The sequence below is a fragment of the Centropristis striata genome, chromosome 13 (assembly GCF_030273125.1).
Source record: "Centropristis striata isolate RG_2023a ecotype Rhode Island chromosome 13, C.striata_1.0, whole genome shotgun sequence".
NCBI lineage: Eukaryota > Metazoa > Chordata > Actinopteri > Perciformes > Serranidae > Centropristis > Centropristis striata.
In genome coordinates, this window is record NC_081529.1 from 8,707,713 (window position 1) to 8,731,741 (window position 24,029).

At 39.7% G+C, this 24,029-nt stretch overlaps 1 protein-coding gene across 1 annotated transcript; it reads right to left on the reverse strand.

The window, feature by feature from the left end:
• Nucleotides 1–2,517: 2,517 nt before the first annotated feature.
• Nucleotides 2,518–16,499, reverse strand: evplb (envoplakin b). The gene is made up of 21 exons (XM_059347233.1): nt 16,437–16,499; nt 15,410–15,564; nt 15,086–15,209; nt 14,855–14,986; nt 13,845–13,886; nt 13,552–13,713; nt 12,582–12,689; nt 11,538–11,633; nt 11,316–11,426; nt 9,198–9,344; nt 8,927–9,081; nt 8,520–8,617; nt 8,241–8,413; nt 7,955–8,133; nt 7,728–7,866; nt 7,361–7,554; nt 7,056–7,206; nt 6,881–6,964; nt 6,666–6,800; nt 6,467–6,559; nt 2,518–6,362 (listed from the first exon to the last, which is right to left on the reverse strand). Exons 1-21 carry the CDS (start codon nt 16,497–16,499, stop codon nt 2,760–2,762), a joined length of 6,144 nt encoding a protein of 2,047 aa, XP_059203216.1. The 3' UTR covers nt 2,518–2,759.
• Nucleotides 16,500–24,029: the final 7,530 nt, after the last annotated feature.

Genomic DNA, 24,029 nt, shown 5'->3' on the forward strand with positions numbered 1-24,029 from the left:
CAGAGTGGGGCCACTTCAGCCTCTAGACAGGCTCATGTGCTGTAATCCCACAAAGTCCTTCCAGTCACCAGGTAATCTGGCAGACAGACATGCCAACAGAGGCCACATATTCCCACAATAACTCAGTTTGCTGTAGCCGAGAGGGGGTCTTACAGACAACAAGTAACCTTTTAACCCTGACCGGGACCCTGGAAGTTTTAGGGCAAATCAGCTACTACACTGTTCATTCATTGATACATATGCCTGCTCACACAGCAGTGCACTCTGTGGGTTCAGATCCGAATGTTTTAGTTGTCCACATGCATTTGTCTTTCACTGGACACGTGTCTCATCCATGTAGTAGACCTTTGAGTGTGACCTTGTTAACCTTAACTCCATGCTTGAGTCATATTTAATCTGTAATGTTAATCCATAATTTCAAAGCGTATGACTCACAAGCTTAACGAGAATTGTATATTAAGGACAGCTGTTTAAGTATTAGATGCAGTGGATGAGTCACTGACACGCGGAGCAAGTTGTCTCTGGAAATGGATTGTGTCATAAATTTGTACATCATTCATTCATTCATTCTCCTTAACTGCTAATCTGAACCCAGGTTGCGTGGGGGGCTGGAGCCAGACTATCACAGGGCTATAAATTGCAAATCTCTCATATTAATAATAATAGCAAGACTAATGCTGTGTTACTGTGTTCTTAACCTTTGTAATACTTAGTGCATAAGTGCATTTGCGATGACAAACATAACAAAATGCAGTGAAGTTTGAGTACTTGTATGGTGGACGAAAGTTGACCCTTAGTGGTCACCATCTGTGTTGTAACCAGAAGCTAATTACAATCTTTCACACATTTCAAACAGCTGCAGCAGTTCCTGATATAAAATTTGATCTTGTCATGTTTTTTCACTAAGTACCATACACTATATAGTACAATTTACCGTTTGCCAACAATGATGACTATTTTGTGGGCGGAGCCTAACTGGTGGCAGCAAATGACAGTTAGTTGCTTGTCCCAGCAGTGGCCATTTTAAGCATTTTTAGGCATTAAAATTTTGACCTTTTTTGACAAAAATCTACATACTATAGTATGACTTTTGAGAGAGTCATTTTTTGACATCTCAAAATGTGGTGGTTTTTTTTTTTTTGGGCTATTTTTGAACAAACTATATTACTACATGTTTTAACAGACTAGAATGGCTTGCAACCATAAACTTCTCTGTCCTGCTAAAAATAAAGGGCCGTTGTTTTTTGTTTTTGTTTTTTTTCTGTTCTGACATCCAACGGCACAGCAAGCCATCGTTACCCCTGAAACTCATCTTTTTTCCTGTGTTTCCTTATTGTTTTTATAGATCGCAACTGTGTTCCTCTTGAGTTTTTTTGCCACCACTCTGCTCATGCAACTGTTATTGATGTAGCCATGACGTCGACTCCAAATTGGTCTTTTGGGGCCATCATGGGTTAATTTATCAGTCAGAATTGAATAGCAATATGCCGTGATGTCCACAGCTAACTATCACCAGCTGATCTACAGGGCTTCCGGTAAGTGCATAACAGGCCATGTGCGATCTGAGAAACACTATCCTGATGACACTCACGCTCTACATACTGTAAGTAAATACTGTTCTACATGTAACTGTACTAAAGTGAGTATCCAAACTAAGACACAGCCAAAGAGTCTACAGCCATGCTAGCTGAGCTAAATGCTCACATCAGCATTCTAACTTGCTGAATTTAGCAGGTACGGTGTTGACCATTTCATACATTTTACTTTAACCTGTTAGCATGGTAGTGCTTAATAATCGAAACTCAACAAAGTATAGCTACTGCTAGCGTTGCTAAAAGGCAGAGGTCCGAATGAAGACCATTATCACTGTTACAAGTGTTGTAAACATCCCAAAGCCCAGCTAGTTTATGAATTTAACTAACGCACCTTTCACACATTATGTTCTAATGTTTCAACTGTTATAGTGATCGTCTGGGGCAGTGGGCAGCAGCCAACATATTTTAGCCATTTAAAAAAAGTTCTTGCCGCCAGACAGCCCTCTTTGGCACTACATTTTCTCAACTGTAGAACTTACATGTTCTCCATGTGGCACATCCTGCATAAGTGCAACTGTACCACACACAGTATTATGCTGCAGATTACCTGTTTGTGTCTGACTTTCCATGGTATATGAAAGAGATAACAAATACAAGATAATGCAAACAGGTGATTATGACAACAACTACAAACTTTTGCAGAGGGAGACTGATTGCTCAGAAAACAAGAGAGAGGGGAAACTTCTGTGGGACCTGGAGGTTACGGTGAAAATATTTACATTGTTTTATTTACATTGATTTTAAGATGGGTCTTTTTATAGGTGGTCTAATCTGTTTTGCTGCTGCCACCATTTACTGTAGACTACATACACTGACTATAGATAAGAACATCATGAAACCCCACTTCAAAAAACAAACTATACCTTTTCAATTTAAAATAATAACAAGACAGGGAAATTAATATGAGATTTGTAGAGTTTAATAAGCACTTATGGTGGATTTAGCTTGAGAATGCTGAAAAAAACAACAATTTACCATAAAAAACAAACAGTTCCCTCATTTTTATAGCAAACCCCAAAATAGCAGTGACAAATGGAAATCCACAGGGTTTTACCCAAAAAAATACAAACATTTCTTTTTTTCTCTTAACATGGATCGGTTAGCGTTATCACACACCCTCCAGCACCAATGGTTGTGGCAAATAAAACATGGTAAACTTCACATCTAGTATTTGTTGTAGGAATTGAAACGATAGTTTGAGTATGACGGAGCGCTGGCTGCATCAGTAGAGACTGCTGGAAGAAGCAGGAGCCCCGTGCTGACATCTCTCTTACACCGGTCCATCGCCTGCTTGTATGATATCTTCTCTTTGGTGATGGGGTCTACCAGCTCTTTTGTGTGAAGAGCCTCGTCTTGCAGCTGATCAGCTGTTGTGCTGTCAATAATATTACTGGCAAGAGCCTCCTTGATAGTGAGGCGGCCTGCTTTGGCGGGATTCACTAACCCACCTGTCAGGTACTGTGCCTCCATGTACCTTACGGCATTTTCTTTAGGAATAAACCCTTTCTGTGCTGCCTGACCCACTGCTAGACGCTCTTTGGTCACAGGGTCCTCGACTCCAGTGAAGGCTTTCTGGGCGTTCAGAAGTTTGTACATGTCACTTGTGTCAATGAGACTGCGCTCAGCTGCCTTGTGGACGGACAGTTTGTCCTTTTTGGCGAGATCTACGATTCCCCCGGAGGCCGCTTGTGCCTCCAGCAGCCTCATAGCTGTGTCGGAATCAATAAGTTTGCGTGTCAGGGCACTCCTCACAGACATGCGGCTTTCAGTGGTGGTATCTAAAATACCAGAGATGGGAAAATTCTCATCACCTGGTGATACAATGATGTTGGTCAGGCTGTCACTCTGATTGTTGAGGCTGAGGTTGTTTGAACTGCCACTGCGCAGAGTGCTGTGGGTGAGGTTGGTTGAACTGCCACTGCGCAGAGTGGTGTGGGTGAGGTTGGTTGTACTGCCAGTTAGGCTGGGGAAGGAGGACCTCATGGAGGAGGGCATGGAGTTCAAGGGAGAGGTTGGGAAGGGAGAGGTTGGGGCAGGTTTTGTGGGGGATCTTGGGATTACAGGTGGAAGGATTGGCTGTTTCATTTCCCCAGCAACAAGGAGGGCAAACTCAGAAATGGGGATTTTCCCTTCTTTGTAGCGCATTAAGTCATACTGGGTCAAACGACCATCCTTCATGGCATCCTTGACAGAGTACTGCCTCCCACTTTTACGATCCTGCAGAATTGTTGTATCTCCATCTGGACCAGTTGAAGTGATTTCCTCCCAGTCACACTCCAGCTCAGCCAGGTGAATGTAGTGTTTGCGATCAATTAGCCCCTGCACATAGGCATCATAGGGAGACATGTCTTTACCGGTCTCTGGATCCAGGATTGTGATCTTTGTGGAAAGATTTGTCTCTCTGGTGTGAGTTTCAGAGTGGTCTTCTTTCTTGACATTGTTCTTCAGCTCAATGATGAGTGCATCACGCTCATGTATTTTGTCTTTTTCGTTGAGGATTTCTTTCTCTAGCCGTTGGACTTCAGAGGATGATTTAAGACTTCTCTGCCGTGCAATCTGGTTTCTCTCACTCAACAGCTTGGACTGTTGCTGGAAGGTTAAGGTAATGGTCTGTCTTTGAGACTCGAGTATTTTGAGCTGTTTGAGGAGCTCATCCTTCTCTCTCTGCAGAGCATTTCTGTTGCCTATGAGAGTGGTCTCCTCCTGAGAAGTCACAGACTTCGATGACTGCAAGTGAGTAATTCTGATGTTGATCTCCTGGCTCTTTTCCTCCTGGTCACGCCTGAGATTTCTCTCCTGTGTTACGAGGTCTCTTAGACGGTCCCTTTCGGCCTCCACCACTGGGTCTTTCTCAACACGAACCACTTCTCTGTAAACAACCTTCTCAATTGACTTCTCCTTTTGCAGAAGCTCCAACTTCAACCTTAGGTTGCGGATTTCTCTCTCTAGACGACTGATATTGTTGCTCTCAGTCTCCAAGTTGACGCGTATACCATCAGTAAGTTTCTCCAGCTGCGGGTCCCTCTCCACTTTCAGGACCTCCTCGATGATAATCTTTTCCTCAACAGGCGGTGGAGAGGTTTCCAGTTCAAGAATGCGTGCTCTGATCGTCCTCAGCTCCGACTCTACTTGAATCTTCTTTTGACGATCATCCGTCTCAGCCAGGGTACTCTCCTTGTCTTGAACCAGGGCTCTGAGCTGTCTGACCTCTAACTCAAGCTTTCTACGGGCTTTCATTTCATCGTCTAGGTTTTTGTTCAACTTGTCGTGCTCCAGCATCTGCTTGGGGTCCTTCTGAAGACGCACCACCTCCTGCATGACAATCTTCTCCTCTGGCTTCTGCCTTTCAAGTGTGATGTATTGGTTCTGGAGGTCAAAGAGAAGCTCCTCCACACTGCGTCGTTGCTGTATCTCTTCTCTTACATTCCTCCGAAGACTGTCAGCCTCTTTATCAAGGAGAGGATCGTTCTCATATTTAATGACCTCTCTATTGACCAGTTTGGTCTCCACCTTGGACTTTTCAGTTTTGAGCTCATCCCTTTCTTTACGTAGGCGGGTAAGCAGCTCCAGGGTGGTGTCATAGTTACCTTTCAGGCGGGAGACTTGATTGTTCAGCCTTTGCAACTCCCTGGTGACCTCTGGGCTTCTCTCTTCTTTGATCACCTCCTGGGTCACCTCCTTGTACTCCACTTTAGGTTTTTGAGTGCGCAGGGTAGTTAGAGTCGTTAACAAGGTTGTGATTTCTTTCTCTAGTTCCATGCGGGTACGGCTTGAATCCTGCAGCTCTTTCTTCAGACGCACTAGTTCGATTTCTGTCTCAGGATCAACTCTGTAGATCTCATTGACGATCTCCTTGACCTCGACTTTAGGCCGAATATTGTCCACCTCACCATAACGCATCCGAAGGGTGGTCAGGTCCTTCATCAAGATGGCATTCTCATCTTTCTCTTCCTCCAAGGCAGTTTGGAGTTTCTTTGACTCTTCCACCGTTTCTGGATCTTGCTGTACCTGCTTCACCACCTTGGTGACTATCTTGGGTTGGATGGTGGTAATGACCCTCTCCAGTGTGTTTATCTGGCTCCTTGTGCTGAAAATGCTATCATTGAGAGTCTTGCTTTGGTGATCCTCTTCGGCTATACCGCTCTGGAACGTCAGAACTGCTTTCAGCATCTCTGGATCCTTTTCAAGCCTCACCACTTCTTTCTTAACAATCTTCTCCTTGATTTTTGGTTTCTTCTGAGACAGAACTGTGAGCTCACTTCTCACATGAACCGTCTCTGTATCTTTTGTTTCTAGCTCCAGCCGTATCCTCTGCATCTCTTCTCTGATTCTGGTGGCTTCTTTGTCAAGCTGCGGGTCTCTCTCATATTCAGTCAGTACCTTGGTCACCAGTCTAGGTTCAATTTTGATTAGCTGTGTTTCCAATTTGATAATCCTCTCATTGAGAATTTCTATCTCTGACTTGGTTCTTGACCTCTTAAACGATTCATCCTGGATCCGACTTCTGAGGGACTGTAGGTCCGCCTCCAGTTTTGGGTCACGGTAGTATTGCACCACCTCTTTCTCCTGAAACCTCTCCACTCCTCTCCTGCTCTTCAGGGACACAAACCTCTTACGGTATGTTTCCAGGTCTCTTTCAGCATGTGAGCGCCTTTCAATCTCCTCATTTAATTCCCTTTTCAGAGAATCACTCTCCTTCAGGTCCTTCATCTGGCTTTGTAGCTGCAGCTGCTGATTGACGACCACCTGACTAACTCTCTCTTCATTCTGAAAATAATAAAGAAGAGGATAATTTTGGGCAGGAAACACCAGAGATGATTCTACTATTTCTTGAGTGTTGTCAATGGTATTATGATTCTCTAATATCGTACCCTGGCCTTGATGTTCCTCGCTGTCTCCAACTGGTTGAGAAGCTGGTCATTCTCAGCAGACACCTCAGAAAAAAGGTTCAGTAGATTTTTCTCCTGTAGCAGAAGCAGAAGTAAAATGAATTTAGAAAATGAAGAAAACTGAATTTTATAGAAAACAGAGATGTCGTGATTGTCTTTAGGCAGTTGTCTATGAGTGTACCTTTCTCTGTACAGACTGAGCCATAGTTGAAGTTTGACGTTTCTTTGGGACTGGTTCTTCTTCCTCGTCATCATCATCTTCGTCATCGTCATCATTCAGAGTGCCACGGTAACTGTTTGACTTAACGTCATACTCCTGAGGGGAAACATATTTGAAGATTAAAGGATAAAAAGCATACCTCATCCACCGTAAATGAGAATATTTTCTGAACTCACATTTAGGACGTTCTGCAGATCACGGGACAGATACTTGACTCGGTCTAAATCATCTGATTTCTTCTTGATGTCCTCAATCACTCTCTAAACAAGGCGTTAGCCACAGAGACTTTAGTTAGTTTGTATATAGAAGCTGGACACAGTTTAATGTGTGTAAATAAATACTATCACTCGCCTTCTGAGAGTTCTGCTTGGCTATTATCTCTGCAACATCATCTGTAGGTTTGATCTTATTATTGGGCAAATTGACCAAGAAGAAATCCAGTGACTGAACTGCATTCTGGAAGTCTTGGTTTTTAGTGCTGGTTTCCTTTATGAGACCCGATCTAAAGTAGTAAAGTATAAAAAAAAGAATCCATCAATATTGAAATCCTTCAATTTTTAGATTATAACAAGATTGTCAGGATGCCAGTGAAGTTGAAAAAAAGAAAACAAATACAGTTACAGTTACAACAATGCCTGAATCTTGTTTTAACTCACCTGTCCTGGATCTGACTACTGACGGTCGCATAGCGGTTCTGCAGCTGTTTCACCTCGCTCTCCTGACGCCGGATGTCTGGACAGTATTCGTTGAAACTCCGCTGCAGGGAGCTGCATGCTTGCTGTGTCAGGTCCAAGTCTCTGCCTAATTTATTCACATCATCCTTCTTTGAGGCAACACTCTTACGCATAACCTGTTAGGCACAAGGACAAAGAACAGAGATAATGTTAAAGTACAGATTTGATTCTTTCTGGGAATCTCATGCTCTAATAACCTCATAACTTGTTTTTCTTGCTGACTGACCACCACCGGACTAACTCTCTCTTCATTAATAACTTTTTTTGGTTGCATTATAAATTACAACACCTGCAGCTGCTGGTTGCGACTCGCAAGGGCGTTGGGTTGATCCAGAATGGTGCCATCTTTAGCCAGCTGCTCCTCAAACTCAGAGATGATGCCATCCACCTTCTTCTTCTGCTTCTCTAGGAACATGGAGGCTGTTGCTCTGGTTAAGACAGGAGAAACAGGAAATTATGAAAATATCAGTGAAGATTATTAAAAAAAAGAAAGAAGTGCTACTAAACTCCTCTTACTTTTTATTAAAAAGCTCAATGAGGGTGTTGATGTCATCAATCTTGTTGTTGGCAGTGCTGAGTTTGAGGGGCAGGGTGGAGGCCATGGGTCCCAGTGGTTTCTTTGCCAGAATAGGCTCCATCTCTCTCTGGAGAGCGGACTTCTCAGACTCCAGCTTCCTCACAGTCTGATAAGATTTCTGCATTGCAAAGTCATACAGTGTTACTGATCATAACTAGACAAGAACATGCTGAGATAATGAAGCTGTGACTGGTCATATCATCAAAGCATAATGTTCATGTTCACCTCGTGCTCTTGCAGCCTTTTCGCCAGGTCATCTGTGGGGCTGCGGTTGTCTAGTGGGGCTCTGAGTCGATTCAGGATATTTTTCTCGCACTGTTCCAGGGCTTTGTTGATCTTGTCTATTTCACTGGCTAGCTCAGCAGCTCTGGGATCCTCTGGAGCACTTTTAACAGCAGCTGAGGAGGAGCAAAGACAATGAAGTCCAAATTGTTCCAAATGAGGTGGTCTTATAAACAGGGAAAATCAAATAAGGGCGTCCTGTGAAGATGTCTTTGTTCTCACCTGCCTTCTGAGGGCGGACCACCTCCACAGTGGGGTTCTTCAAGGAGGCCATTAGTGCAGATCGTCTGCTCTTCAGGTTCGTCAGTGCTTTGTCCAGGCTGAAAACACATTGACAGCAGTTTTTTATTTAAAAAGTAATTTTTTCAAGTCTAAGTCATTATGACTGGAGGAACTTTGAAAGTGGAAAATAATTTGTCTATCTGCCCTGTGATTGGGATCTGGGATTGGGAATGGGTTCTTCCTTGCCCCATGCTTAGCCCTTCCACAAAACTTTTTGAAAATTGGCTACTATGTCCTTGATTGTGCTGAAGAATAAACAAACTAGCAAAAAAACAAACAAACTGAAAACATCCCCTCCTCAAAGTGTAAAGGACACATACTGTAGGTGGTGAGTTTGCACTCTGTACCTGTTAACTTTCTCCAGCGCCTCAGCATCAGGTGGTGGGACCATGAAACACGCCCCGGGGAGGGTCCTGGTCTTCCCAAGTCTGCTCTGAAGCTCCCAGTTCCTATTATCAGAGTTTGACTTCAACTTTAGCTCCTCACCACGCCTCACTATGTCCTGAAGCACATAGAGAAAATGATCAAATTAACATGATGAGAGCAAGTATTTTGCTTTCCTGTGACAGTAAATCATGCTTTTATATGCAAACGTGTAAATGACTAATCAAAACCTACATCTTCATCTGCCCAGTCACACAGGGACACGGCGGTGGTGGGTTTGGTTGGCTGCATTCGACGTAACTTCAGCGGCACAACGCTGCTGCTGAGCTCCCTGAGGGCATCCAGGCGCTGCTCGTTCCTCTTTATTGCCGGCTCATCTCCCTGAAGGTATTATTGAATTAGAAGAGGAGCAAAACAAACGTATACAAACATGTACTGTAGCCCCAAATGTAGCACCTCTTGATTCTCTAACCAGGTATCAGAAGAACTGGTTTTGTGGTTTTGCTGTGCAGGTTAAAGCAGGTTTAAATCAGGTGAGATCTGCATACTGGCTGCTTTGAAAAGTAAAGTCTATGAGAGCTGTTACTTTCGGTACAAAAAGTAAAAAAAACAACTGAAACAATAAAACATTAAAGAGATAGTTAATTAGTTTGATTATTTGTATTTATTTTTAAATTTAGTTAAAATTGTTACAATATATAATCCTATAACTCATTTACATTTTTCTGGCTCACATACCCAATAGCATATATTGACATAATATCGTATGTATGTGAGCATTCCTCAATGTTGGATAGAATCAATGGTGGGTAAACTTGTCACAAGATGAGCATGAACCTGTGATGTGACTTAGAGCTGACATGTTACATTTGGAGGCTTGATACTGGCTGATTCAGTGGTTGAGGAGAATATTTTGGGTATTTTCAGCTCAAAATCACACATGGACTATTTAACGTTACTCTGAGCTTCTTTATAAGAAGCCTACAAGGCATTTTTTAGTAAGAACGATTGAACTCATGAGTCAAAATTTGAGACCATTCCTTAGAGACGTTGTATACACTGGCCCTGTTTAGGGAATTGACTCAAAAAACATTACTTTCAGTAATGCTTGCTGGAGCAGACGCCTGCAGACTGCAAGACTAAACAAATACTGTAAGTCAACACAGGAGGTGAAGAACCTGAACATTGTGCCTAAAACTTGTAGAACTGAACAGGGTGCTTCTCTTCAGTTACAGACAAGTTTATCACAGAGCCTTCTCTCTGTAAATTTGGGATTAAAGTCAAAGATAAAAGTAGAAATTCTTCACTTATACTCTTACTGGTAGACTTATGTAAATACAGTGTTTATTAAATTTCTTACATTTATTATTATTATTATTATTATTTATAAATCAATGTGAAATGCAATATATATTAAATATATATTGTGCAAACGACACAAATAAAGGCATCTTTATTGTCTGCACCTGGAACTAAATAAATAAAGGATATTGATTGATTGATTGAAATTCTCCTTATTATCAATATTGTAATGACTTATTTAACCCTATTTAAATATTTACAAAATTGAGTGTTTTTGCTTGTAACCTTAACTTGCATGTTAATTGCTATTTTGGATATTAAAGATTTGTCACATAACTTAACATTAAAGAAATGTTGCAAATATAAGTTTTCTTACATTTTCTTTTTTTTCTTTTAAGTCTCTTCCTTCCCAGTATCCCAGTAAAAAAATGTTTTATTATTTTTTTATTATTATTATTTTATTTTTATTTGTCTTTTTTTTCCCACATAGTGAATCATTTTGCTGTCAGTTTCAATGACTTTCTGCAGCTGCATTAGAATCCATCACTTTAGAAAACACAGTTGTACTGTGTACAGTTGTATTGGCATACTGGCAAAATGTTAACTCAGTTGTAAAAAAAAGTCTTGAGATATGAAATTCCAAATACTTGTCCAGTGATGTATCTAGGGAATATTGAGAAGGTTGTAATGAAAGAAGATCTGTACTTGACTAAAGTATTACTCGCAGCAAATAAGCGGTCACAAGAAACTGGCTCAATGTGAACATTCCAAAACAGGAGCAGTGGTTGGAAATTGTCCAGGAAATCCTTGTTATGGAAAAAATGACATAGCTGATGAGACTCAAAGAGAACGTATTTGAAAAAAATGGGAAAAATGGAACATTTACATGAGACCAACTGAACAAATGCTAAATGGATCAGTGGACTGAATATCTCCAGACAGTTTGGTGTTATTATTGTTAATCTAACTTGTACCTTGTTTGCTGTATTGTTTTTGTCTCTATACATGTGAAAAAGTTATAAATAAAAAAAAAAGAAAACACCGTTGTACCTCCAGCGCCAACAGGACCTGAGGGTTACTCTTGTCGGCCAGAGACTTTGGGTCCATGGTGGAATTGAGCCTCTCCAGGGACTCGGACAGCGTCTCTGCATCCAGCTGGAACTGCATTGGACAAACAGTCACTTCTTAACAACGAGCTGTTGTGAACTGGTCAATTTAGCTACAGAAATATCATCAGTCAGTCATAGTGTGGTGTGTTCGGACGCTCTATACCTTCTTGTAGTCTTCCACGTTGTCCAGGTGTGTCTCCTGTGCCAGACACAGGTTGAGGAAGGCTTGCCACTCATTCTGCACAGCATCTTTGTGTGCCTGGAAAAAATAATTATCTCCATTAAGGCACCTTTATCTGTGAGACGAGACATGCATGGGTTCCTCTTTATTTGTAAAGTCTTGATAGGCGACATGCCACCATACCTCAGCACTTTATTAAACTGGTCACATAGTAATTATACAACATGCTCCAGTGATTAATGCTCAATGTTCACCGGACAAATACTGAATTTGGATCTACCTGCATCTGCATCTATCTGGAACATCTTACAACATTCACTCAAACTCAACACAATTATAACTCTGGGCCACTTTAAAACTATGATAACCAATAACTCAGTTACTTTCACTGTAACTGTTTTCTTTCTTTTTTTAAACATATATTTATTGGTTTTTGTGTTAATATAACAACATCCAACAACCAAAACTTCACAAACATATGGCAGCAATGAAAACAATAATTAAAATATCAATAATACTGAAAAGGACCAAACCCAATGAATAATTGAATAAATAAATTTAGATAACAAAAAATAAATAACAAAAAACAAATAAATAAAATGAAAAAAATAATCTGTGGTGAGGATTCTTACTGTAGGTTACATTCCCGGCAACAAATATTTTTCATTGTCTTATTGTCCCACCGCCTCCTCCATAAGTTCCAGAAATATCTTCCAAATGTTATAAAATTTAAAAGCCCTCTTTTCAACAATATAGGTCAATTTTTCAAGAGCCAAACTCGATGTTAAGTTATTTCACTGCAACTGTTTTTAATGTTTTTGCATGTGTTTTGTCTGTGCTGTTTTGTGTTTTCTCTGTACTCTCGACATCATTGTAAATGAGGGGTTGCCCTCAATGATTCCTCGATTAATCCTTAATGTGATGATAATATGGATGTCATAAGTCATACCACTATGTTGTATTCAATGATTATTTATCAAACATACAGTACATGTGACTAATGTGTGAAGCAGCTGACAGATGTACCTTTATTGTTGAGCTGCCGGGGTGTTTAGTGCCAACAAGACGATCTCCTTCCTCCTGCAGCTTGTTGATCTCACTCTCATGTGCGAGCAGTCCGTTATTTTTGAATTTCTGTATATAAACACACACAATATAAAGTGGTAGATGAGTGTTTCAAGAATTTAAATAATATTATCCCAGCAACACGTACTGGTTACACCAGTTGGATCTAAAGCTGGTGCGACTGGATCCCAGATTATTAACCCTTTATCGGGCATAGAACTATCTACCTATTTGGTAACTTCAGTGGATATCTAAATGAGGTCCCCATGTCTCTCTGTTTGGTCGTAGAACCACATGGATTTCTTCCAGCTAATCAGCAAATATCAGGCTATGTCACAGAAGTTAACACCATGACATCTGACCAATCCAAATGATAATAATATAATAATATTAACTTTATTGACCTTGACCTCCAATGTAAAAATGAAAAATTTAGAAAAAAAAATCAGCAAGAAACAGTCGTACAAACAGAGTTATTCTTCAGTGACTTTGCAAATTTACTAGATTAAAGTGGCAATTTGGAATGAAAAAAAGTCGCAGATTTACGAGAAAAAATTGGGGAAAAAACAACTTTTTTCTCACAGATTCACCACTTTAAATCTCATAAATCTGCACATTTTTTTCTTGTAGATTTGCCGCTTTAATCTCGTAAACTTTTTTCTCAAAATATTACCCCCCTCCCCCAGGTCCATATGTTTTTTTTTTTACACATTCTGGCTGTATGTAATATCCTCCAATATTCTCTAGGGTTGAAATTTGGAATTTGCAAGTATTTCAATGAGTGCCCTATTAAGGGTTAAGCTAGAAGGCAACCTGTCAAACAAACTTCTAATATTCCTACAATCTCTCTGCCCCGTGGCTCCCTCTGATCACGAGACTACACAGGAAGTTAAAACCAGTCAATGATGACATCTCAGAGAGGAAACATCACCTCATACTCCATGCGGACGCCTGGGGGGTCGACCATGCGATCGCTCCAGTCTCTCTGGAGGATCCTCTCCTGCTGGCCCGACAGGTAGACCAGCTCCTTGCTGCAGCCCTGCACGTACTCGTACAGAGAGGCCAGGTGGTTGCGTCTCTGCTGGGAGCTCTCCTGCAGAACACACAACACACATGCAAGTTACATATATACGTCACTCAGAACTTTGCTGAATTCCTTCTTCAACACAAGTCACACATTGAAGCCTTGAAGTCAACAAGTACAAATAAAAAAACACAACTCACATAAAGATTAGCATATTTCTCTTTGAGGGCAGCATACTGCTCCTGTGAACAAACAAGAAGAGGAAGAAACAGGTAAATTATTCATCCTGCATGAAGTCAGTGCAGAGTATAAGAAGCAGAAACAGTTGCTTAGAGCTTCCTGGTCTCTGGTGGCCCACAAGAAAAGATCATTTTTAATGAATATGAGAAAATAAAAAAGTGTCAGGCACACCTCAGGCCTTCATCTGCAAAATACAGACCACAAATCTATCTATAAAAGCAAGAAGCATCTGTGTGTGTGTGTGTGTGTGTGTGTGTGTGTGGGTTGGTTGGGTGGGTGGATGTGTGTCTAGGCATATCTCGCTGAAAAAATGACCACGAAAAGACGCAAAAAGGCCTGCAAAGAGATGCAAAACGACCAAAAAAAGTGATCGAGAAAGGAAAAAGGACTGAAACATTTAAAAAAACACCATGTAGAGATGCTAAACAACCAAAACAGACATGAAAAAATGCATTATGACTACATAAAGATGAAAACTACAACCACAACAACAAAAAAGAAAATAAATCACCACAAAGTCTGTGTCTGATTCCTTTGTAAGAGAGGTGGTGGGGACTCTGACTGTATGTCTGTACCCAGGGGCCCATTGTTTCTAATCTGCCCATGAATAATAAACATATTCTGCCTTTACTGCACTCTGATTAAAGATAATGATGCAGCTTCCAGTTCAAACATGCTTATTTGTACAGTATGTGAACTTAAACTAAAGTTGGTTCCGTGCCATGAGAAGATACAACAATATTGGAGGGTTAACCCTTCATGCATGCACTGCAGAAAAGGTGTGTCTAGAAGTAATTTCTTATTTTAAGCGTTCAACATGCTTATTTCTAGATTTAATAATCTTAATTTAAGAAATCGTGTCAAGTGAAATTATCTGTCCATGCAGCAAGATCATTTCCCTCAGATTTAGTGTTTTTATCTTGTTTTTAGACACACCTTTTTTACAGTGTGTGTAGTTTTGTGCAGGTACCTGTGAAGAGGTGGTGCTGGGCTGCAGCTGGCTGTTGTAGGCCTCGATCTCCTGGTGCAGGATGTTATGTGCTGCTATCTGCTTCTCTACATCACTCAGGTTGGGGCCGTATGCGTCTGCCTTTAACTGTTTCTGTAAATCAAAACATTACAAAGCATTAACTTGTTCAACCTGTGGTGCTTAACAATCGTGAAATGTTTTAGCTATTTGAGAGTGACAGCTTGAACCGACCAGTTTTTCATCCAGCAGAGGACCCCAGCCGATCTTGGGTTTGGGGTCCAAAACTAACACCTGGGAATACAGTTCCCTGTAGGTGGCACAGTCCTTCACCCAGCGATCGTGGAGATTTGTCACACTGAGGGGGAGAGAATGGGGAAGAATGAGACACAGAGGAAGGTTTTCACTCATTGGTAGCTAGATGGGTGGAGAGCAGTAAAAGGGAATGTGGAAATGACACTTTGTGGCCAGACTATCTTAATGGTATGCGACGTATCGAGTTTTAGGTGTGTCAGTTGACATGCCTGTGTTTGTGTGTCTGTGACAGAATAAACTCACTCCCTCTCTATCTCCTTGGCCTGCGGGTGCTGCAGTCTCTTGGCCTTGTCCACGTCCATGTAGAGGTCCTTCAGCAGCCCCTCAGCCTGCGCCAGGTTGTCTGCGTTCTCCTTCTGGTAGATCAGCGGCTGTTTCCTCTCATCTCGCTCTGCGTCCTACATAGGAACATTGTGTTTGTCAGATTGCATCTTTTTTTTTTTTTTTTTATCTCCAGGAGGTTCATCACATGTTTTGGTGCTTATCTGATCGTGGAAAAGCACGAGGTTCTGTTGAAGCATGACCTGTTCAAGCTGGTTTGGTTTTTTTTTTATGTCTTTATTGTATCAAAAACTGGAAATGATATCACACACTGCAAAACAACTGTCTAAAACAAGATAAAAACACTAAATTTAAGATAAATTTCACTTGGCAAGATTTCTTGAATTAAGATTGTTAAATCTAGGAATAAGCATGTTGAACACTTAACATACCAATTAACTCTTTAAAAAGGATAAATTAACTAACACTTCTAAATCTAAAGTTTTTTTTTATTTTGGTAAGAAACAAATAATTGTCAGTGCACTCTGCTCGGGCCAGTTCATTGCTGCTTGCAGCTTTAATTGATCTTGTTTTAAGAGTTAATTTCTTATTTTAAGCATTCAACATGCTTATTTCTACATTTAATAATCTTAATTTAAGAAATCTTGTCAAGTGAAATTATCTGTCCATGCAGCAAGATCATTTCCCTCAGATTTAGTGTTGTTATCTTGTCTTTAGACACACCTTTTTTGCAGTGCAATTGTTTCAGGTGTCTTAGTGCTGAACATGCTGATTAAAGATTATTAAACATTAGTTTCGGTGGTTTGACTCCCAAAGCTTGTTTTAATGCCATTTTACTTGCATTGAGGGACCAACTCTCTGCAATGTGTGTGCAATGAAAATAAATTAAAAAAAAACCCCAATATTTTACTCCAAAACAAAAGAGAACCCAACATTTTGTTACCCATGATCGGTTGGATTCCAGTTTTGCTAAATGCGGACGTCTTACCTTTTTCAGCAGGTCCTCTGCAGCCAGGATGTTCTTCTCTACTTGGTCTGCATTACTCTGCATTCGAGAGATCACCACAGCCAGGTCAGAGGCCTGAGTCCTGCAGAAATACAAACACAGAGAGATGATGGTCAATAGTCTCCAATTCTGTCCACTCTGCCCCCTGAACGCCTGCTCTTTCACTGTGAAACTTTGTTGAGTGAGTACAAACTGCTGCAGGACGTGGCTTTATGGAACTAACACACTATAATCTGTCACCGATGAGACTAATAGTTTATGGAGAAAATATTTTCTTGTTTTCTCTTTGATGTCCTCCAGCTGTTTGGCCTAATTTCTAATTTATGGATTTTCCTGATGGGAAGACAGTAATTGCTGGTAAACTAATGCTAACCACTAGCTACTGTTAACAGTAGCTGCTGTCAGCTAGCTCAGTTACCTGTGTGGCAAAGACTGAACCGGGTGTTTGTATTTACGCCACTAGTACAGGAGATTTGGACCGCTGGGTGTAAGAAGTTTTCAGGTGGAGAGCTTGTCGTTGGTTCAGTCCAGTGGTGGAAAAAGTTTGTATAAAATAAGTTTTTTGGAAGAAAAACAACAGAATCCACGCCGGGGTGTGAAATTAAGTAATAAAGTATTCAAAACTTACTGAAGTAAAAGTACAAAAGTATCAGCATCAAAATGTACTTAAAGTATCAAAAGAAAAGCACTCTTTATGCAGAATGGACCCACTCAGATTGTTTTATATATTCAAAATATATTATTACATTATTTGTATCGATGCTTTTATCTAAGCAGTGTTTTAATTTTGTAAAGACAGGACTCATTTAATTACTTAGTATACTGTTATAAGATTTAATTTTTAAAAAGTCTAATCATTTTAAATTGATCATGTTTTTCATGATAAATCTCGAACTGAAAAATAACTACAGCTATCAGCTAAATATAGTGGAGTAAAAAGTACAATATTTGCCTCAGAATAGAGTGAAGTAGATGTATAAAGTTACATAAAATGGAAATACTCAAGTAAAGTACAAGTACCTCAAAATTGTACTTAAGTACAGTACTTGAGTAAATGTACTTAGTTACTTTCCACCACTGGTTCAGTCCCTCTACGTACATCATGGCAGAGGTTAAGAGATCAAATAGGACGTTGACAGAAACAAAATGAATGAAAAAATGGAGAGAATGCCCAAAGAAGAGGCAGCCAGATGAGTAAATCTCAGACTGGCTTTAGGTTATTTGTGAGAACTTTGTGAACTAAAAGGCTGCAGACAGACACAGAGCGGGACTTTTTGCTGTTGGATTAGGTAGTAATATTAGCTAGCTTGCTATGTCTTGTGTTGCTGCACTTGCTTGATGTTTGGCTAGCAAAGTTGCGGACTACACTGCAAAAAAGGTGTGTCTAAAAACAAGATAAAAACACTAAATCTGAGGAAAATTATCATGCTGCATGGACAGATAATTTCACTCGACAAGATTTCTTGAATTAACATTGTTACATTTAGAAATCAGCATGTTGAACACTTAAAATAAGACAAATTATCTAACACTTCTAAATCTAAAGTTTTTTTTTTATCTTGGTAGGAAACAAATAATTGTCAGTGCACTCTGCTCGGGCCAGTTCATCGCTGCTTGCAGCTTTAATTTATCTTGTTTTAAGAGTTAATTTCTTATTTTAAGCATTCAACATGCTTAAACTAATAAATCTTGTCAAGTGAAATGCAGCAAGATCATTTCCCTCAGATTTAGTGTTTTTATCTTGTTTTTAGACACACCTTTTTTGCAGTGTAGTTTTTGATCATAAATAATGTAATCATTTTGTATTTCAACTGTACAGTGTTACTATTGCTCTTGATGCAATGAAAAGACACTGAAGTTAATGTTTCAGGTGTGAACATAAAACCTGCTGAGAACACGAACAAAGAAGATTCCTTCACTCAACACAATTCTTCACTGGCATGTCACTTATGAACTACTTTCTGCAGACCTGTTTGTGCTCTCCGGCTGTTTGTTCTGTCATTCCTCCTCCGCTGTGATACTAAAGCCAACTATTTATTCTGACACACCCGGATCAGGACCCAAGGGGACACATTGTAGAGCAGGGGGGGTTGTCCCCAGCGTCCCCTCCCATTAGCTGTCAGGAATGTTGTCGGTGTGTGACAGAGACATTCCTGCCGAGACGAACGTGTCACAAAGCGCCATTCATCTCTTATCAGGCGAACATTAGGTGTCATTAATTTCCAGTGTGGCTGTGACAGTTGGAGTCAGACATTATGGCTTGTGTAGTAGGCGGAGTACTGGATGTGGATCACTTCCTCCACCATCTCATTTTTAATACTCCCAATGTTGGAATGTAACCCTTGTAGGGTACTGTACTTCAATAGCAATTAGAGAGACTGGTAATTTACTATTTTTTAATGCCACGTCATACATCTATTCCACAGTTCAGAGGAAAATACTGCACTTTTTAATTCACTACATTGATTTGACAGCTGAAAACAGGTGAAAATCTTATAAACTACTCAACAATATATATTAGAGCTGAAATAATGAGTTGACTAATCTGATCAGGCAGGTTTGCTCTCTTTCTTCTTTTAAATCTCTCTTAAAAACACACCTTCACAAAATTGCTTTCTGTTAAATATGTTATTTAGTTTTACTTTTTTTGCTCTGTTTTAGTCATTTATACCTCACTCGTCATTATTATTGTATCAATTCTATTTATTTTTTATCTGTTATAATCATTTTTATAACTTATAGATAAATGTATTATTAATATTGTTAATAGTACTAATAATTGAGACAGTTGACAGAAAATGTGTTATTTGAGCAATTATTTACATAATTTTTCATGTTAAAATACTAAATGTTTCATGGTTCCAGCTTCTCAGATGCAATGATTTGCTGCCATTCATTTGAATGATTTAAATATAGGCGTCACTTCAGGCTCTGGGTAATTCTGACAGGTGTTTCTCACTATTTCGCAAAGTTTCACAAACCACAGAATAAATCGATTAATCAGTCAGGAGATTAGTCCATACTTAAAATAATAATTTGTTTGTATATATCTGCTTGGACACATTAGTAATAATACTTCAATGATGAAATTTATAATAGTGTAACACCCATAGGCGCCATTTTTATGCACTTAGTACTTTTACATTTGAATACATTAGTACATTTTTTATTTTTTTTTAATTATGGTGTGGTATTAGTACTCTCAAGTGTAAAATCTAAACACAGGGTTCCTACACTTTCGGAAGTCAAAATCAAGCACTTTTAAAGAAATTTCAAGGTGCATTTTTTCAGCTTTTCCAGCAATTTACAGCTGTGGAAAATGAAATGTTTATATGCAGAACACAAAGGATACATAATATACTGATTATGTCACTTCTCAGTTACACTACATCAGGTGTTATTATGCCATAAACAACCAAAATGATGTTATAATGGCTCTCAGATTCTACAGAAGGAGGAAAACAACAAAGTTTCATGTTTCAAAATGTGTCAACTGTTAATAAGGAGACTTGGCACCCTATATAATCTCAATTCCAAGCACTTTATTCAGACCACATTAAAACTCAAATGTTTTCAAGGATTCCAGCACCTGTACGAACCCTGATAAGACTTCCTCCTCCTGTGATTTCTCCCAACAGGCTCTTATCTTGTTAATCAAAGGATCAAAATGGGGTTGACTTCATTCATAGCTGAGGGCTACATCACAAACCCACAGAGCTGCCATAATCATGTATAATCAGCTATATACAGTGGAGTTATTCAGCACATCATCATACACTCAACTGACTCACTCACTTCCATTCAAACTCCAGAGTCACTGTGCTGATTAAGACAAACAACAGAGAGGCTGCCCTGCCTGCCACTCCCTCAGCCCTTCCTGTCTCCTGTCACTGACTATCTCCAGCCCGTGGCTGCACGGCACGCCCCTCTGTGAGGGAGCGCTAATGTTCGGCAGTATGTGTCCCCCCTGGCTGGCAGGTTGCACTGATAACAGATAACCACCTGCTTAGTTACTTTAAGAGGAGTGGGGTGGAGGTTGCACAACCTCTCTTTCTCTAGAAGTCCACATATTTATTGCCGTGTGTAGCTTCATAAAACTTGATTGATCACTCGTCTACTCAAACAACCACCGGTTCCACTGCATAGCAATGACAACAACCTGCACTCTATTATAAACTTCGGGTTGGATTAAAGGTACACTGTTGGTCTATGAGCTTAATGAGTCAGAACACTGGCCTATTGAGTGGCACCAGGAATGGATTTAGTGACTCAGTGATGATACACCCTTTGGGTAAAGTTACAAATAAAAAGAAGTCAGGTGAGGTGAGGAGACTTTTGACAATCAATGAAGTAACTCAACAATAAAGTTAGTAACAGAGTGGTATTATTATGGTATATAACAGAGTGGTATTATTCATTAATTTCTCAAAGCTCCTCATACTCCTTTAGTTTTCATTGTAAGAATGAATGAAGGACATATTTGTATCTGACACATGCAATGCATTTTAGAGTCGAAACATTGTTTCCATACAGCACCTGACTCCTGTAGTACACTGTATTGTGCAGGGATATAAAGCACTATGCAAACATAAATGAGATAATGGGACATAAATAGCATGAAGCACAGCCCTTCAGATAGAAACAGGCAGAGGAAGAGAAGAGACAGGACAGGGACAGGGACAGTAATATAAGACTTGGAAACCTGACACACACGCAGAGAGAGAAAGAGAAAGAGAGAGACTAGAGTGTCCGAACTCACCTGCTGAGCTTCACAGGGCTGGAGTCCTTTTTGTTCGACATGTTGGGAGACTGTTGGGGCCTGTTGTGTTGTAATCGGAGTCCGAGTGTGTTTCTTCCAACCTCACTCTCTCCACTCCTTTTCCCTCTCACTCCTTCTTGTCTCTTGTGGCGTCTCCCTCTCAGTTAAGGAGCGTCCACCTGTCTCAGCTCCTCCCAGGGCCAGCAGGTGTGTCGTCAGTAAAGGCGGCGGAGGAGCAGACCGGGCGGACCTGTTCTGTGCTCCTGGCGCTTCACAGGCCTCGCTCTGACTCTAGAGTTCCTAAAGTTTTTTTCCTCCAGTGTGTTTTTTCTAACAGCTCTTCATGTGCATTCAGAGAAATGTGGCTTTAATGCATGATCAGGAATCAGGTGTTAAAACCAGTTATTATAATTAGTGTCTTTACACCACACTTTCTAATAATCTCTCGATGAGTTTATCTGCAGTTTTTGAACACCTCAGTGTTTTTTCCTACAATCATGGTCTCTGAACACTGCAAAAAAGGTGTGTCTAAAAACAAGATAAAAACACTAAATCTGAGGGAAATGATCTTGCTGCATGGACAGATAATTTCACTTGACAAGATTTCTTAAATTAAGATTATTAAATCTAGAAATAAGCATGTTGAATGCTTAAAATAAGAAATTAACTCTTACAACAAGATAAATTAAAGCTGCAAGCAGTGATGAACTGGCCCGAGCAGAGTGCACTGTAAATTATGTGTTTCTTACCAAGGTAAAAAAAAATTAAGATATAGAAGTGTTAGATAATTTATCTGTTTTTAAGAGTTAATTTCTTATTTTAAGTGTTTAACATTCTTATTACTAGATTTAACAATCTTAATTTAAAAAACTTGTCAAATGAAATTATCTGTCCATGCAGCAAGATCATTTCCCTCAGATTTAGTGTTTTTATCTTGTTTTTAGACGCAACTTTTTTGCAGTGAACCTGATATAGCCCCTGCTGTTATCAGCTCCATGCAACACAAGACGTGGCAGGTCATTATAAAGCACTTAATGTTTCCACATGTATGAACGTGTTGGAATGTAGCAGAACTAGTTACTCAGTAGCTGCATATCAGGCTCCTAATTAGCTCTTATTGTTCATTTAGACACGACAACCACATGTCTAATTCTCTATTAGTTTAAATAAGCCACAGAATAAAAAAAGAAAAACAAAAGTAGGGAGCGTTTTATTTAGCATGCAGGAAAAGGTGTACATTTTCTAAACAGGATGTGCTCAGTCAAAATCAGCGTTTTGACAAATGCACAGCGGAGCCCTGATTAATTAATTGGTGGAATTATTATAATTATAGTGCAGTATCAAGGATTGGTGCACCTGTCAGCCTTTAGAGTGACGGAGCACAGTCACTTCTGAGTATCAGTGGTTATCGGACACACACCCGGTGAAATTACCTCTGAGGTATACAAGTCAAGGTCCAGGGTTAAGAATGCAAACTTCACCTGCTGCCAAAAAGGCTGATAACAAATACATTATGCAAAACTACAGTGCATGAAATATTTTTATGAGGGTGTGTGCTATTGTTGGAACAGAACATAAATATGTAGAGTAATGTGGATGGTGGGAGTTGGGAGTACCTCTGCTGGTTGAGTCGAACAATGTGACTTTTTTTTTTTTTTTTTACGCCTCATTGGGAAGAGCATGCTGCTCCGCTTCATGCTTGCAGTGGGTGTGTCTGGCACACACCCAGAGCAGTTACTACTCAAACCAACACACACATACCTGCAGGGAGAGGGAGGGATTAAGGAACAGAAAGATAGCACAGAGAGGAGTGAGTGACAGGACAAGAAAGTGGTGATGATTGAGGAGGCAACACAAAACACAGAGTAGTGTCACTTGGCCTTGACCTTTGTCTGTCGCACAACTTTAAGTGGCTATAATTTATTTTACACAATGTACACAACAATGTATTACATCATAAAGTGAAAACAATGCCAATCCAAGATGATAAACCGACAAAGAATCATCCCTTATCTTTACTGTCTCTCATAACGTCGATCCAAATGATTTTTATTCAGGGAATACACTTTAAACCTGCGGTAAACAGACAGAAAGCGACTAGCTTAGTGTGGGGACCAGGGTGGAGTATTTAGCCGTTTAAAAGAACAGTTTATAGGATTTATGGGATCTATAGGAAGAAATTGATAAATATTATATTCGTGATTATGTATTTATTAGTGTATAATCATTCATCTCACACCAAGGTAATAATTTCATAAGTTTTAGTTTTAATTTCGTTGTGATTTTTTGTTTTCAAATTCAGATAGTTTGAATTAGTTTTTATTTTTTGGAAAATGCTTAGTTTTAGTTTAATTTTTATTAGTTTAAGTGTTAGTTTTTTGAAAGTCACAATAAATGTTGCCTTTATTTCCTTTGTCTTATCCAAAGTGTATTAAGTCATAAAACCAAATAGATGAAATAGGTTTCATATCAACCAAAAAGGTTTATGTACGAAAAAAGTTGACAAAGATGAAAACTAAGGGCATTTTCACTATAATTTTAGTTAGTTTTATAACCACACAATACAGTTTCAATTAGTGATCGTTTTTTTTTTAATCTCGTTTTTTATTTTTATTTCAGTTAACGAAAATGTTTTTTCAGTTCTAGTTTTCATTATTTCCTTAGTTTTCGTTAACTATAACCTTGTCTCACACCATAGGTTATACTTCATGCTTGGAAAGGGAGGGGTCGGTGGAGGGTTATTCATTTGGTTGCAATCTACAATCTATATACCTCTAAATCCCACATTTTCAAGCAGTCGGTAGAGACCAAAACGG